Source organism: Artibeus jamaicensis, unplaced genomic scaffold (assembly GCF_021234435.1).
Source record: "Artibeus jamaicensis isolate MK-2021 breed Jamaican fruit bat unplaced genomic scaffold, CSHL_Jam_final contig_519, whole genome shotgun sequence".
Taxonomy (NCBI): Eukaryota; Metazoa; Chordata; class Mammalia; order Chiroptera; family Phyllostomidae; genus Artibeus; species Artibeus jamaicensis.
Window position 1 is genome coordinate 7,303,812 of NW_026521871.1, and position 17,344 is coordinate 7,321,155.

At 36.7% G+C, this 17,344-nt stretch overlaps 1 protein-coding gene across 5 annotated transcripts in view; it reads left to right on the forward strand.

The window, feature by feature from the left end:
- The window catches only part of CFAP20DC (CFAP20 domain containing), a 242,894-nt gene that overhangs the window by 140,399 nt on the left and 85,151 nt on the right, over positions 1-17,344 (forward strand). For 4 of the 5 annotated variants that reach the window (XM_037137429.2, XM_037137430.2, XM_037137433.2 and 1 more), the window contains 5 exons: positions 8,539-8,675; positions 9,296-9,458; positions 10,827-10,943; positions 12,072-12,191; positions 14,591-14,913. In XM_037137429.2, coding sequence (XP_036993324.2) covers positions 8,539-8,675; positions 9,296-9,458; positions 10,827-10,943; positions 12,072-12,191; positions 14,591-14,913 — 860 coding nt within the window. The remainder of the gene's footprint in view (positions 1-8,538; positions 8,676-9,295; positions 9,459-10,826; positions 10,944-12,071; positions 12,192-14,590; positions 14,914-17,344) is intronic. The other variant, XM_037137431.2, reaches the window with a different exon arrangement.

Sequence of the window (17,344 nt, forward strand, 5' to 3'; positions counted from 1 at the left end):
AGGAAGAATCCCTTGTGTTGCCCTCTTGGGCCACCAGTGGCAGCAACACGTGTAGGAAAAAGAAGACACAAAAAGGCCTTGGGACGTGGGTTCTGAGACCCCGCTCTGTGTGGACAGTATATAAACATTGTGAGTCCCAGTTCATTCAGCTGTAGAATGAGACAGTATCCCACAAAGGGATTGGAAGTTGCACAGAGATCATGTGTGCATCATTACATCTATCATCCTTTAAATCTCAAATTGACTGTCATCTCCCTGACCCCAAAGACAACATACCAACACTCTGTTACACACGCTTAAAACCCTTTGAACTTTTCTTTCAGAGTTCTTATGACAGTTGCAATCATGCAGTTATGTATGAATTGTTTGCTTTAATATCTGTCTCCCCATGAGACTGGGAGCTCCTTGGAAAAGGTGATATGTCTACCTTATTCCCTGTCTTACTCAGTGCCTAGGGCAGTGGCTGCTCAGACTGGGTGCTCAGTCACTACTGAAGGAACAAATGATTGTGAGCAAACTTTGTCAATTATTAAATGCTATTCAAGAGGGAAGATATTGACTTCCAGCCAAGAAGGAGGCATAGGTAGACACACTGTGCCTCCTTGCACAAGCAAAAGGACAACAATATAAAAACGAAAAACAACCAGAACTGACAGAAAACTGAACTGTATGGAAGTCCAACAACCAAGGAGTTAAAGAAGAAACATTCATCCATACCAGTAGGAGGGGTGGAGACGGACAGCCTGGTGGAGACAGGCAAGGCAGTGGCTCGTGGACCCAGCCAGGTGGCGGATTTCAGAGCGGGCAGTCCCACATATACACTGGGAGAAACAACTGGGGAGCAGGACAGACTGCGCAACTCAGGGCCCCAGTATGAGGAAATAAAGCCTCAAACAACTGATTGAAAACACCTGTGGGGGTTGAGGCAGCAGGAGAAACTTCCCGCCTCACTGGAGAGTTTGTTGGAGAGACCCACAGGGTCCTAGAATATACACAAACCCACCCATCCAGGAATCAGCACCAGAGGGCCCAATTTGATTGTGGGAAGTAGAGGAAGTGACTGAAATACGGCAGAGAGCTGAGCAAGCACCATTGTTCCCTCTCAGACCCCTGCTTTACATACAGTGTCACAACACAGTGACATGGGTTACTCCATTCGGGTGAATACCTAAGGCTCTGCCCCTCACTATATAACAGGTGCATCAAGATAAAAAAAAAAAGGCCCAAACGAAAGAATAGATCAAAGCTCTAGAAAAAACACAACTAAGCAATGAAGAGATAGTCAACCTATCAGATGCACAGTTCAAAGCACTGGTAATATGGATACTCACAGATTTAGTTGAATTTGGTCACAAATTAGATGAAAAAATGAAAGCTATGCTAAGTGAAATGAAGGAAAATGTACAGGGAACCAATAGTGATGGAAAGGAAACCGGGACTTAAATCAACGGTGCGGACCAAAAGAAAGATCCAACCAGAGAAGAATGAAGAAACAAGAATTCAAAAAAATTAGGAGAGGCTTAGGAACCACTTGGGACATCTATAAACATTCCATCATCTGAATTATAGGGGTATCAGAAGGAGAAGAGGAAGAGCAACAAGTGGAAAATTTACTTGACCAAATAATAAAAGAGAAGTTCTCCAATCTGGCAAAGGAAATAGACTTCGAGGAAGTCCAGGAAGCTCAGAGACTCCCAAAGAAGTTGGACCTAAGGAGGAACACACCAAGGCACATCATAATTACATTACCCAAGATTAAAATGAAGGAGAGAATCCTAGAAACAGCAAAAGAAAAGGAGACAGTTACCTACAAAGGAGTTCCCATCAGACTGTCAGCTGATTTCTCAAAAGAGACCTTAAAAACAAGAAGGGGCTGGAAAGAACTATTCCAATCATGAAAGGCAAAAACCTACATCCAAGATAACTCTATCCAGCAAAGCTATCATTTAGAATGGAAGAGCAGATAAAGTGCTTCCCAGATAAGGTCAAGTTAAAGGAGTTCATCATCACCAAGCCCTTATTCTATAAAATATTAGAGGGATTTATTTAAGAAAAAGAAGATAAAAATATGAACAGTAAAATGACAGAAAACTCACAATTATTAACAATCACACCTAAAACAAAAACAGAAGCAAACTAAGCAAACAACTAGAACAGGAACAGAAGCACAGAAATGGGGACCATATGGAGGATTATCAACAGGGGGGAGTGGGAGGGGAAAATGGGGGGAAAAGTTACAGAGAATAAGTAGCATAGATGGTAGGTAGAAAATAGACAGGGGGAGGGTAAGAATAGTATAGGAAATGTAGAAGCCGAAGAACTTGTATGTATGACGCATGGACGTGAATGAAAGGGGGCGGGGGATGTCGGTGGGAGGGGGTATACAGGGCAGAGGGGAGTGAAGGGGGGAAGTGGGACAACTGTAATAGCATAATCAATAAAATGTATTTTAAAAAAAGGAAGATACTAATAACATATTTACTAAGCATTAACTGCCTACTAAGGGTAATTTTTAGCATATTATATGCATGTTTCATGTAATCTAACAGAAACACATGGCTTTGGTACTATTATTATCCCAATCTTATTACTGAAGAAGGTGAGGTTTAGAAAGGTTAAGTTCCTTGTCTAAAATAATATTGCTCTACTAAATAAGCTTTTCTTTTGTAATTTTCAGATTATTTATAACATTGCACATATAGTAAAATAAAAATTATTCTAATTTAAAGTCTGGATTCTGGTAGAAGTTTAATTCTGATTTGATTATTAGATAATAGATGTAAGTCTTGAGCATGACCCTGCAATGATTATGGTTGAAAATTCAGCACATGTTTTTGGTTAAGCTTCGAAAACCCTGCAAAACGAAATGACTGTGATAATTACAACATTGTATCTTGAGACAAAAAGTAATGTTTATTTTTCTAAAAGACGATTAGAGAGTAGACTCTCAGGTTTTATAATCTATAGGCACGTACCCCTCAGTAAAATAGAAAAATAATTAATGGTAACATCTCTGACCTACACCAAGTTCATTTTGCACAAACTCAAGAAAATGAAATGCCTAGAGCATGACTTTAATCTAATCTTGATTTTAACCTTATGCATATTGATGTCAGCTCTTAAAAGAGCTCCTTTTATAATTCAAAAGGCACGTATTTCTACTTGTGTTTTAAGATTTCTCTCATAGAAACTTTGTCTCTTCTACTTTTTATTTTAGAAACCAAAGGTCTAAATTACTTTTCCTTATAGCTTTCAATTAGGACCCTATCATAATAGACACACAGTATAATACATGTTTATAAAGATAATTATGACAATATGATTATAAACAAAGAATTATTAAGGTGAAACAAGCTTTAAGAATGTGTGTGTTATGTGGGGAAAAGGGGTCCTTAGTTCACTGTTGGTGGGATTGCAGACTGGTACAACCATTATGGAAAACAGCAAGGAATTTTCTCAGAAAAATAAAAATCGACCTGCCTTTTGACCCAGCAATTCCACTGCTAGGATTATATCCTAAGAATCCTAAAACATCAATTTCAAAGAACCTATGCACCACAATGTTCATAGCAGCACAATTTACAATAACCAAGAGTTGGAAGCAACCTAGGTGCCCATCAGTAAATGAATGGATCAAAAAATTGTGGTACATTTACACAATGGAATTCTATGCAGCAGAGAGGAAGAAGGAGCTACTACCCTTTGCAACAACATGGATGGAACTGGAAAGCATTATGCTGAGTGAAATAGGCCAGGTGTTGAAAGACAAATACCATATGATCTCACCTTTAACAGGAAGCTAAATAACAAAATAAACAAGCAAGCAGAATAAAAACAAAGACACTGAAATAGAGAACAAGGGGACAGTGACCAGAGGGGAGAGGGAAGGGAATTTAAGTGGAAAAAAGGGGGAGGGATTTGGAGGAACAAATAGGAAGGACACAGGGACGAGATCTAAGGGGGGTGGAAATGGGAGGGAGGTGGGGAGCATGGGGGGGGCTGGGATGGGAGAAATAGACAGAAAACTGTACTTGAAAAATAACTAAATAAAAATTTTTTTAAAAGAATGTGTTAATTGTACTAAGTTTACAAAGCTCTGTTCATTAAAGAGATACTAAATAGTGGAGCCTTGGTGTACTTTGTGGAAAAAAAGTGTACTAAAATTTATAAAGTTAAAAAATAAATTTACATTTAAAAACATAGTAGTATATTACTCTTTGAAGAAATCCTATAGCATATAGTCTTATAAAAATACAGAAAGCATACTTTTCTGGGACTAGGGGATTATATTCAATCAGGTTTTGGTATGTCTTTTATTTTCACTGCTAAACAAAAATTCTAAGGAATTCAAGGTACTTAGGAATTTTCATTTTTTAAATAACTGAACCAGTTGATATGTTTATTTTGTTGGAATTATAGCTGGAATTGATTTTGTTTACTTTATTGGTATAACTTCATAAACATTATTGTACAAGGTCCAGCAGAAGTAACACCTGCTTAAATGTGGTTGGTAGGGTAATAATATGGGTGTAATAATTTATAGTTTTCCTTTGAACATTTCATCTAAAATGTCATATGGTGTGCTTGAGTGTGATATTGTTATGAAACAGAATTACATGCTTATGATTTTGTAACAAAAATTTTTGTAATAAAAGGGGGCACTATTTGTGCTGGACTTGTATGTTAGTTTCAGGTTGCCACATAATGATTTAATATCTGTATGTATTGTAAAATTATCACCACATTAAGCCTCATTAACATAGTTACAAAGAAGTTTTTTCTTGTGATGAGGACTTTTAAGATCTCCTGTCTTAGCAGCTTTCCAATGTGCGACACAATGTTAACTATAGTCGCCATGCTGCACATTGCATCCCATGACTAACTTATTCTACACTTGAGTAAAATACCTTTGAGTAAAATGCACTTGAGTTTGTACCTTTTTCAGTATGATTTTTTCAGTAGTCCCTCCTCCCAAAAATCCTCCTCTTATCTTGGATACTGCTTACAATTTGGGTGAGATTTATCCTTTGTCTACCATGTGCTATGCTGGGTCATCAGGTAGGGGTACGTACAGTACCCAAAAGTGGTCTTCCTACTCAAAGGAACTTAAATTAACTGGGAGAACCTGCATATAGATAAAGAAGAAGAAAAAACATCAAGGAAATTGCCACTGTAAGATGTTCGAAAGAAAGCTATAACCATAGCCTCATGGTTCCCATCACTGGAAGTGGGAAAAAAAGCTCTTGCTCTGGTACTGAAAATTCCCATCTAGACCTAGGCCGTATCCCATTCAGCCCCTTCAGTACCCTCAGTGGCTGCTCCTTTCTGGGAAATCCACATCTGAGAACAAAATCAATAGTCCAGGATCTGTTTTACTGGTCACAAAAGGTACAAATGATCAGTCTGTGGTAGAGTTTTCCAGTGGACCTGGAATTTGTGTGTCATTTCTTCATATTATTAATCCTGAGAGACTAATGGTGTTTTGTTGACTCCAAATGGATATTTATAAATGACTGAAAAAAATTCAGATTCACACATAGCCAAGTCTATTTGTTAAACACTACAAAATTTCACCTGTAACCTGAATAGGCACCACAGCACTGCCGCTTTTGAGAGTCACACCATTCATGTAAATATCAATGTCCTGGTCATTGTTGACCCTTCTCTCTCATCCCCCGCATCCTGCCAGTTTGTCAGTTCTGTTCAGTCTTCCTCCTCGATTTACACATAAAACCCCCATTGGGTTTTTCTTAAAATGAAATTTTAATCATAGTTAGAAATATTTAGCAATTTAATCCAATTTCTCTTCTGATCCGTTACATGTAGTGACCCATTCATTTTCCTCAGCAAAGATTTATTATGTACTCTATGTCAGGCACAGAGCTAGGCACCAGAAATTAGGGGTGACAAAGTGGGCCACTGAGTTTATATCTACTGAAGCACATGTTACCAGAGGATCCCATAAACACATATGAAAATACAAGTCTGACAAGTTCTGTGAGGGAAAGTTTATGGAAGTACCTATACGAGGGGGAATTTACCGCAATCAGAATGGTCTGGAAGATTGTTTAAGGAAGTGATACATGAGCTGAAACATACAGCCTAGAGGAAAAAGGGGTCTTCTAGCCATGGGGGCCAGCATGTGCAAATGCTCTGGTAGGCAAGAAGAACTGAGGAGGCCAGTCTGCTGACAGGGCAGAAAATGAGGGGCGTAAGGTGTGAACTGAAGACAGAACACACAGATTTTGGCAGGTGATTTTAAGGGCTTTTTTCTTAATCCTAAGAGCAGCAAGGAAGCCACTGAAAAGTTTTAAGTGGGGAAAGTAAATGACCCAATCAGATTTATGTTTGAATGAGACCACTCTGGCTGCACTGTGGAACAGGCATGGGACAGGGAGCCAGGCAGATGTAGTAGGTCACTCGAGAGGCTTTGAAATCATCCAGGAGAGGGATGATGGTCGCTTGCAATTCATTGCTGGTGGAGGAGACGCAGAGAAGCAGCCGTGTATTGGACATGAAGAGGATGGAGGGAGGTGTCAGGAATGACACCTAGATTCTGGCTTTTCAAACTGGGGGGATTTTGGTGCCATTCGTTAGACCAGGTTTTCAGTTTGAGGTGTCTTTGAGACATCAAAGAAGCCCCGTTCAAGTGTCCAGGGGATACAAAGAGTGGAGCTCAGAAGAGAGCACAGGCCAGAGACAGAAAACAGGGAGTCATCCGAAATCGGAATCTGCCTTGCAACATCCAGAATAGCTTTCCACACTTCTGCTTGAACACCTTTGAAATGACAGAAAATTCACTGCCCAAATCCTTCCCATTAGTTCTGATTCTGCCATTTGTGCAAATGAAATGTCTTCTACTTAATAGGGCTTTGGGAATTTGAAGAAAACCGGAATAGCGTATCTTCTCACCACTGAGCTTCCATGTGAGATCTTCTCTCCAGGAAAAAATCCCATCAATTCAGCAGTCTAACCCTGCCCATCTCTTCAACTTTATCTGTTACAAACTCAAAAATAGGCCCTAAAAACACCCATGTACTCACACATATTCCACTCACATATAAGTATTTGGAGCTTTCTAAGTATGATATGTTTTCACAAACTTTTATGCGTTTTCTCGTGCTATTGTGTGGAAAAGTGATTTTTAATACCACCACATGTAAAATTGCAGCTCCACAGTAGAGGCTAATGAGACCAGCTAGCTAAAAAAGAATGTTTTCAAGGGAATAGCTCAGACAGAAAGTGGCCAGTAGCTCTTAAATTTCCAGAACTGTGGAACAAATGTGGACTCACTCAGAGCCAACATCGTAATACTCAGGTTGGTCACAGCAGGTTTTCTAGGTTGTGAGCAGTCGAGTTAAGGGACATAACCCTCACCTACTTTATCAGAACGAGGAGGCTAACTACTGCCACAGAGAACCCCACAGTTCTGGTCTAATCAAGAGTTCCTTAGGCAGCCTTCCACAGGGTAATTCGGAGACTTGGGCTCCTTTCATCTAGTGACTCCTCTGGCGTCTTAAAGTCTTTCCCTGAGTCTCCTGCATCTTGTTAAAAGGTGAGGAAAGAGCAAAACAGGATTTTGCAGGAGATTTTAGGTGCCAGGAAGTGGTTTACACTCCTCCCATTCCATCATATGGCCCATGTAGTCACTGTAGGGAAGACACCGAAATGTCATTCAGTTCTGTTCCCAGGCAGAAAAAGCATCAGCGTTCAGTGATCACACTGCCTAATCCTGGCGGTGATGCCCATTTACTCTCTTTCTCTCCCAACCTAGTGATTCCCTGTTGCCTAGTCAGTTTACAATAGGCTTTAAGCATTTGAACGCTCTTCGCAATGTGACCCTAGTCTATCCTTCCAGCTAAAATGGTAATTCCATTATTCCCCAAGCATACCCTGTTGCTCTACCCTGTTGCTCTTCCATGCCTTCATTCAGGCACTGTCCCCAGCCTAGGGCACCCTGAATCTCTAACTGACTGAAATCTTATCAGTCACTCCAGGTCCATTCAAGAGGTCACTTATGCTTCGTTTCCACTGGTCTGCCTGCTGTTGTAGTTACTTTTACTTGTGCTGTCACCTCCTTTCAGACTCCCTGAGGGCGAGCAATATATCTTATCTATTTTGTGTCACTGACAACCTCTAGGAAATGCCCAAGAGTGCTCAAGCAAATATTTCTTTAGCTGAGCTGAATAGTTTTCTTTAAATTATTCCCTTAAAGAGAAAATAAGATGTATTTTTAGTACTTTTTCATTTTTCTTTCTTTTTTGCTTTGAGGAAAGATATTTGTGGTACTAGCTCTCAAATGATAGTGACCTTGTTAAGTGATAGTGGAACTTGTTAAAATTATAGATTTTTTTCCCCAGACACCCACCCCTGCCCCACACCCAACATTCTAATCCTACAGATGTGATAGAGCTGATATTGGACCTTGGTATCTGCATTCTGATTAAGTACTTGGGGGGGGGTGTTCAGAAAAATTGCAACATGATGTTACCATTACATACACTAATGAACCATTATTACCTTCCTTTAATAAAACAGATCAGTTTATTAACAGAGGAACAGGAGGTGTGAGGAACAGTAAAAATCAAGATGTTTGTCATATTGCCTTTGGATCCAAAGTTCTTGGACCACCTCCACTGTCTGGCAGAAGAAATAACATGAGGATATCCACTGAGGTAGGAGCAAGGTTTGAAGAGCTTGTTTGCACATGAGTGACGTGGGAAGGGAAGGGTTTTTTCCAATGCAGGGGTTGGGGGTGGTAGTGAGACTACATGCCAAAAGCAGCAGGCTTGAATACATTTTGATCAGAAATTCTGGACTTTCAAAGACCTCAAAGCTGTTTTCTTTTTGCCATGTCAACATAATTAACATTTTTTAGTATTATTTTTATTAAATATGCTCACAAAACTTAAATATACATGAGCATATTTTGTGGTCTCCTTCAAGAAGGAGTTGGATCATCACCAGACACCTTACAATGAACAGCTTCTCAAATGTTATCTTTTTATTTTTAATTTCCTCTTAACTTCTGACATGCACAGTGATTTTCAGTTCTACTAGAGAGGAAGTGCAGCAAATAAGAGCATTTTAGCTCACATGTCTGGGAGACTTGTCGTCTGTTCTATCTCACATTATTTTTTCTCTTTTCTAATTTTCCACCAACTTTTTAACCTCATTTTTTCTCTTTTTCTCACTCTTTATTTGTCTAAATATTACTTCTTCTGTGTAGAGTCTACAGAAAACAAAGGTAGTTCCTATATTTTAAAACATGAAGATTAATTTCTTGCCTTTATAGACAATAAGATCTGTTGGGTCCAAAAATAACCGGCCGTGCCAGAGGTCCACAGTAGAGAAGTGTGTTAGCAGTGAGGAAAGGTCACCCTTGCTGATACCTGAGTCTGAGGAGCAAGGAGATAAAGAAAATCTTCACCAACTAAAGCAGACTGTACCTATTCATGGTAAGAATGAATCGTGCATAAAGACTGACAGCTAGTGAAAACAGTGAGAAATGTCCTTGTTAAGATAAATCTGAAGTTATACTCATGACTAGACCTTAAGTCCAAATACCACTTAAAAATGAATAGTATCATATATATTGAAATGTGTTTAGAATTCTTATATATTTATTATAATCTTATGGAATCTATCATTCTATTATTTCAAGTTCCTGTAGTACCCTGTGTTTTTACTTTATGAAGACTGGTACAGAAATAATGTAACATCTTTTTATCACTATATTTTGGGAACTTCATGTGCATTTTAAGATTTTTAATGTAATTTTATATTTTAATTAATTTTTTCCATTTGTAAAGCATTCTTCATCTTCTCTTATTGATACTAAAACAACCCTGTTGGTAAAGAAAAGACTTTGTCTAATTTTACAGATTGAGAGTTCAAGGTTAACAGAGAGGTAAAGTGATTTGTAATCTGTAATTATTGGAAAGAACTGAGATCAGAACCCACTTCCTGTCAGTTTTTTCACTCTTACCAGTCTTTTGTGAGAGTTGAAACAGAGGCGCTTGGGTTCATTTTATTTGACTTAGAAATTAATGAGCACTATTACAAACTATGTCTGCCATGGAGTATAAACCTGAGTAAGGAAATAAATAACACAGATATTCAATCCCGGCCCAACCACTATCTGTGAGACCTTGATCAAGTTTCTTAAGCCCTGTAAACCTGTTTCCTCATCCGGCACATGAGGCTGTACACATCTACTACTGGTGCTAGTAGTAGTGACGAATAACAGCTGCTTCTAAGAGTCTTTGTGAGGTTTCAGTGAGAAAAAGTCAGTCAAGCATATCCTGTTGTGCCAAGAAATTAAGCACTCAGTAACTATTAAATGCTGCCATGAATATTATTATTATTACAGAATTAAATTACACTTAAGAATTCTTTAGGTTTCCTAGTCTTCCAGTGTTCTTTTGGGAACTACCCTCTAAGTTCTTACTGCATCGTACTTAACTATGCTTCCTCTTTTAAAGGAAGCAATAATTTTTCAGCATTGGCTTCTCAGTTTCATTTTTTATATTTTAATCTAGCATGTTGTATGATTAACATTAATGAAGTTACTTATAGCTCTCTATAAGTTATATTTCATGTATAAAATGTATTAGTAATTTTGAAGGCCTGATAAAATTCTAACATTAGAATGGGAATAAACATCTATTTCCTGTGAAGAAATAAGTTTTTGATACAGCTTTACATAATGTCAAAATGATACATCAACATTCTCATTATAGCTATAATTATATTTACTGAGTCACTTCAAACCATATAGTACTTTCTGTTCTGGCTTTTTGTTCTTTCATCCAAAAATGTACCAGCCAATCTGCATATTATTCATCCACATCCTCCTCAAGAACCATCAGCAGATAAGAATAATAACAGGAGAAGATTAAGGTTGAAAAGCACCAGCAGAGAAAGGACAGAGACACCCAGCGGTATGGCACTAATTCAATACTATCTTACATCTGTTTATTATTCAGAGCAATGAAAGCTCTCTCTACAGCTTGTAAATTTCAAAGGATTATGAACTGATTCATTTAAAATATAAATGTCTGTTCTACAGGGATTATGAAAATCAGATTTTCTGCAAAAGAGTTGCTCTACGGTCCTAACAGAGATTTTCTGGATTAAATAGACAGTACCACAGAAATAAAGGACTTTCTACTTCTATTCTCAAAGGCTGAATAAGTTTAAATCACTGTTTTTTAAAAATAGCCCATATTTGATAGAGGAAGTTTCTGCCTGCTAAAATTTAACTTAACCCATAATTTTTCATGTTTCATTTATGTCTCTTCTTTTTACATTGAACCTTTACAGATTGTTTTTGTATTTGCTGTCTCCTCTTTAAACTCGTCATTTGATATATTGTAGGTTAAAACTTTGACTCTTTGCGATCATGCAAACATTAGATAAATGTAGGTGGCTGTTATAGCTGTTCCTTTAGAAATGGATTTGAGGCATGTATGCATAGATGCGTATGCATTAATCTGTCCTCCATCAAGCCCAGAATGTATCATGTGCATATCTCTTAGCATAATTTCTCAAAAATGTAGGGTTCTAAATAAATAAATAAATAAATAAATAGGAAAAATGTAGGATTCTTGGGTAGGTCATAATTCAGCTTGCTAGATTCGATGTTATTTTTATAAAATGGAAGACAGAAAAATTAATTCTGCAGTAATGATACAGAGGTTTAGGTGTCATTCTTGCCTATTTTCTTAAGGTGCTGAAAAGGAAAGAGCTTGCTTTAAGACTGGAATTCAGTAATAATTGTAATTTAATAAGACCCTTTAAAAATACATGGGTTTTAGAATTCCTTTTATTACATATTGTAAAACAAATGTCCCCATGCAGACATCCAGGAATTATATGATGAACCTCCACAAAAATACAGCTGAGTGCATCTTAAAACATTCTACCGAAAACTCATAATCTACAGTGTCACCTCTAACATGCTTTACAATAATCATAGTGAAAAGTTTACCCAATTCATACCAACCTTCAAAAGTTAATTTTTGTAAACACTAAAAAAGTAACAGAGGAAAATATTTATTCTAATAAAGGCAGCTCTTCAGGAAATAACAGGAATGAAGATAGAGCGGCAGCCCTCACCTCTGCGTCCCAGCAAAAAGCAGACGCATTGAACCTCAGCACTGCAGCACCCCAGTCTTCCCAGGAAGCAGGTTTGCATCTTTATTATGCCATAATGGTCCATAATTAATAAGCTATAAATGTGTTAAATATTTCAATTCCTGTCATTTTGAAATTTTATGATGCAGTCATTTGCTAAAATCTATCATTTTTTGTAAATCTCCTTTTAGCCTCAATTTTATGTCAAACTTCAGTGGATGAAAGAGTATTTTTATTTTCAAGTTTTAATGCACTGGTTGTGCTGTCCAGAATGAAAGTTTCAAATTCTGAAGTTTTCCCATGATATTGTCACCCTCTAAGATTACCTGTTGTTGCATTCTTCAGCCCTCTTTCTAGCGGAGATGGTTGGATTATAGAGCTTTGAGCCTATCAACATATCTTGCCCAGCAGGTGTGTAGTACTTTTACGAAGGCAAATTGTCGTGGGTTTTTTTTTTCAAATTGTTTTTGAGCAAGGGAAAAAGGAAAATAAACTATAATTGTTTGTAGTTTGTCAGTCTTATTTATGCAATGTTGAAACCTTCATTAAAATGTTAAGCACAATTAGTGTCTCTAGCATAAATCTGACTGTGTAGAAAAACTAATTAGATGTTTAGGTGATCATTCTTGCATTTATCTTGTTTGCTGCAATATTGTGATTACACAGTAATTTACATATTTTCCTAAGAAAATACACCAAATTATTCATTACAATTGATATGGAAATATTGGAGGTAAAACTACAAATTCCAAAAAAGTGTGTGGTAGTGAGATAATTAGAGTTCGTTTGGTGTAAAAACACTCCTTTCACTTTGACTTTTCGACAGTTAATAATATGTTTGGCAATAGGTCATACAAGTTGTTTAATTGCATAATGAAGATTCTATTATCTTTTCCTCCACTATTTTTACATACCCATTAACATAATGCAACACACTGGTTTTTGTAATCTTTTTCAACCTTTATTAAAGCATCTACTTTGTTTACAAAGCAGCTTCTATGTGCTTAGCACCCTGCCAAGGGGCTTGCTGTCCAGAAAAGGACAGCCCTGCGCCTCTACTCATTTCACCTGCCCACAGCTATTCAGGTCCCTCCAAGTCCCCATGTAGGTGGTCGGATGAAGCAGACTCAGCCTGCCTTTGGCCATTTACTTGGACTCTGTCCCTGAATATATGCAAGCCTTATCCCTAATAAATTTGTTCTAAGAAGTGTACATTTATTGTCCTTTTTTTTTATAGGCAAGTTCTGTTATATAGTGATAGTCTTAAATCAAGAAACAGATGAATACAATTGTGATGAATATAATTTTATCTGTACTATCAATGTTATTTTTATTAAAGGTCTTGTTTGTTGCTTGTGATTTTGTAGTACAGGCTTTAAAGGTTCAAGTCAGCAAATCTTAAATATCTCTGAGCTACTTTCCTTGTGATGATAAAAATATAATAGAATTCAAGAGTCAGGGATAAAATAACCATGTCCATGTTGTAGTTCTGCAGAACACAGATTCTAGTAAAATTTTCACCACTGACACAGTGCAGCAAAATTAAGTTTCAAGAAAAATAGACCAAGTTAGAAAAAATGCTCAACTCTTTTTTGATGCCATTCTTAAAAAAAAAAAGTAAGCATGCTTTTAATGATATTCATTATAAAGATTTGTCATTTCTAGTTTGCCTGGATCATAGTTATAAAATCTATTTCAATGTTGAGTACATTGAGATTATAAGACGATAATTTTTTTAAGTTTTGATAAAACTGTAATTCAGTGGTAGTATGTGGTATTTTTAAAGAAAACAAATAATGCTGTGAAAAACAAAATTCATATCAAAACATTCTCTCCCAAAATTAAACAGAAAGGTCTTTTTCACCAGCAGAATTCAACAGTCACATTAATGAATATTTCTATAGATTTACTATTACTTGAAAAAGTCTACTCAAATTAGTCTGTGAATTTTCCCATTTCAATCAGCAGAATGGAGAGAAAAAGCTGTTGACCTTGTCATGGTTTCCTCCCCTCCATGATTTATAATCTAGACAATGCCCAGATACTTTGTTTAAAGAAATTTGTTAAGTACTCTGTCCTCCCGCAGTTAAAAAAAGATATTAGTGAGTCAGCCCTCTTCAAGTTGGAAGATTTTCCCCCTCTGGAATGTCAAGTTAATGAAGCTGTGCTATAAAGAACTTGCTGTAAGACGGGTGATAATTATTTCAGACATAAATCACTCGGCCAGTGTTTCAACTCAGATGGCGAGGAAGTGTACGTGAGTTGCCCATCGCTATGGGCACTGATCTGTGGGTTAAATGTTGGCAGATTACAACATGGTGGATAAATTGTTACCTTGACTTTTACATTATTTAATAAATCTTTGTTTCAACAAGAAATTTTAACTTGACTACCTGCCTATAATAACACTTATGAAATGCTACTAATTTCTGTCATCTTTTCCAAATGTCAGATGAATGGATATTTCCCGAAAATGATGATCACATTTCCCATTTGGCACCCAGCAGACAGTCTCTACTTCTGGAAGACGACTCCTGCCACACTTCACAGCTGTGGCTGGAAGCCAGTATGGAAAGTGAACGTGACCAACAGGCAGAGAAACCCCCAATTGTTCCAAAGGACATTTTCACTTTTTCATCAAGACCACGATCGGCGCCTCGTGGAAGGACTCAGACTATGTCCCCAGAGGGGTGCCCATTTATTTTGGATCTAAAAGAGGACACCAGTGTCACCCAATCGGAGGATGACTTTTATGGCAGTGACAGCAGTGAAGAGGTACACTGTTTGATGAGTGAAATAGTTTTAAAGCACAGTGGTTCCATTACCTCCCAGAAACAGTAAAACTAGTTGAAATAAAAGAGGGGAAATCAACTGCTATTTATAAAAATGCAGCAGATTGCAATGTCACTCAACAGTTGCCTTAGGTTGTTATGGTAACTCTAAATTGCTGCCTTTTTTATTAACAGTCAGCCAATTTCATTTTTAATTATAGAAACCAGCTTTTGTTTTGTTTTCTGTCTTTTCATTTTAATCGTTGTCTCACAGAATGAGAAATAATATGCGGTTTAGTTGTATGATAGTGAAACCAGTAAAACATTGAGAACACATTGTTCTTGATCTCTGGAGAAATGGTGTTGCAGTTGCTAAGCATTCTGAATTGATGGTTTTCTGGCTTCCTTATTCCCTGACATCTTTTCACCTTAGACCTATTAGGACTCATTATTTTCCATATGGTCCCAGAATTTCAAGAGTTGTGCCAATTAAGGTTGAGATAATGAATCATGGATTACTTCTGGGACTTGCCTTGCAGGAGGTTTTTTGTTTGCAATTATTTAGAATACAAATATATCTTATAAATTAGTAAATTTATTAAAAGTTTATTTTAAAAAACTTATTAAAAACCAGACTGAATATAGGTCTTAACATTTATTAAGTAAACATGATGATAAACCTTTCTTCCTCATACAAAATGAATTTATCTGTGAATTTTTTTTAGCTTTATTCTTAAATGTTAGACATGAATATTTTCTTGGAAACTGTGTTTAAAAAGCAGATCAGAGTCAGGTTATGGTTTAGTAAAATTATATAAATCCTTTCAATGCAAAATTATACAAATCCTTTCTATGCAAAAATTATAGAAATAATTAGAAAAACTTGTATATGCTTACTACACTTTGTTTTAAAAATTATAATTGATCAAGAATGCCCCTTTGGACAGTGAGATGTAGATGAAATCCATAGCTCCAGTTGAGAATATGGTAAGATTATTCAGGCAGTAATTATGGTTTTTTGCAACTTTTAATGAGTTTCTGTAGCAAAGTGCATGGGGGAATCCTTTTTCTTATAGTACCTTTGCTTCTGCATGTGATAAAACTATTAGTTATACCAAACATAAATGTACTACAAACTCCTTTATGCATAAAATAGTACATTTGAAAACAGCATTTTAAATGTTGCTGTGGACATCTCTGCTCCTTTCACTTTGAATAACTTAAGGCTATAAAACTGTAAAACGGACACCTGTCTTCAACATCTGGTATTGTCCCCACTCCAGCAGTCAATTTCTCTGCAGTATTGATTGGCTAATGTGATCAATTAATAAGTACCATTTCATTAGTGGGTTAGACCCATTGTCTTATGCACCATCTATCTTTCCTAACCCAAAAGAATCACTGTGATGGTGGGAATTTCATGGCAGGTGGGAAAGGGTAGTTCTCTAGAAAACTTTGAGGGACATGGTATGGGGAAGCTACCCTTTAAATAATACCACAGGAAGATAAGCACTGAGAAGAAGCAATAGAGCTGCACAGGAAAATGAAGAATATTAGTTTTGAATATTTAAATTTATTCTTACTTCTATGACTTTCTTTTGCTACTAGCTACTCTACTTCTGGCACCCTTCAATGTTTATTATGCACACATATACTTATTACCAACTACATTAAATTGAAAATAAACTTATCATGCATTACCCAAACTCTGACTGGCATAGCTATTTAGTCACACCTGTGCCATGACCATGAGCATGGCCAGGAGCGTGGGGCTAGAGTCCATAATGGGACCATCTCATTGTTGACACTTGCCCTGGCAGCCACAGAGAGACAGACAGAAGCCTGGCCATACTCTGCAAGTTTGGGGGTTTTCTGTTAGAGGCAATAACAAGACAAATCTAAAATACAAAAATATGACCAACAAAAATGCTAGGCTATATTTAAACAAGTTCTAGAATTTGTAATGATCTCTTCTTTATCAGATTGGTTTGTTTGGAGTTTTTGTTTTGTTTTGTTTTGTTTTGTTGGCAAATTCTTTTCCCGTAAGATTGCTTCTCTCATTCATTAATTTTATAAGTCATTGGGAAATTGAATTATAAATTTAAAATAGTTTATATATAGTCTTTGGGCAAAAATCAGTTCGGTTAATTTAGGCAACCTTACTACTACTTGCATTATCTTAGAATGTTGTAACCTTATGGTAACAAAATTATACTTAAAAAAACATAATGTTATGTTATACATAATAATGGATGAATGAGTAATAATTACATGACTTGTTATGCTTGAAATTTATAATTTGTAGTTAAAATACTTAATTTGCTATAAGACCATTGAGTATTTTTAAGGGAAGTTAGATGTATTCAGTAACATAAATTAGGCAAATTTAAATCATGTTATTATGATAGAGGAAAAGCACATTTGATAGTAAAGGC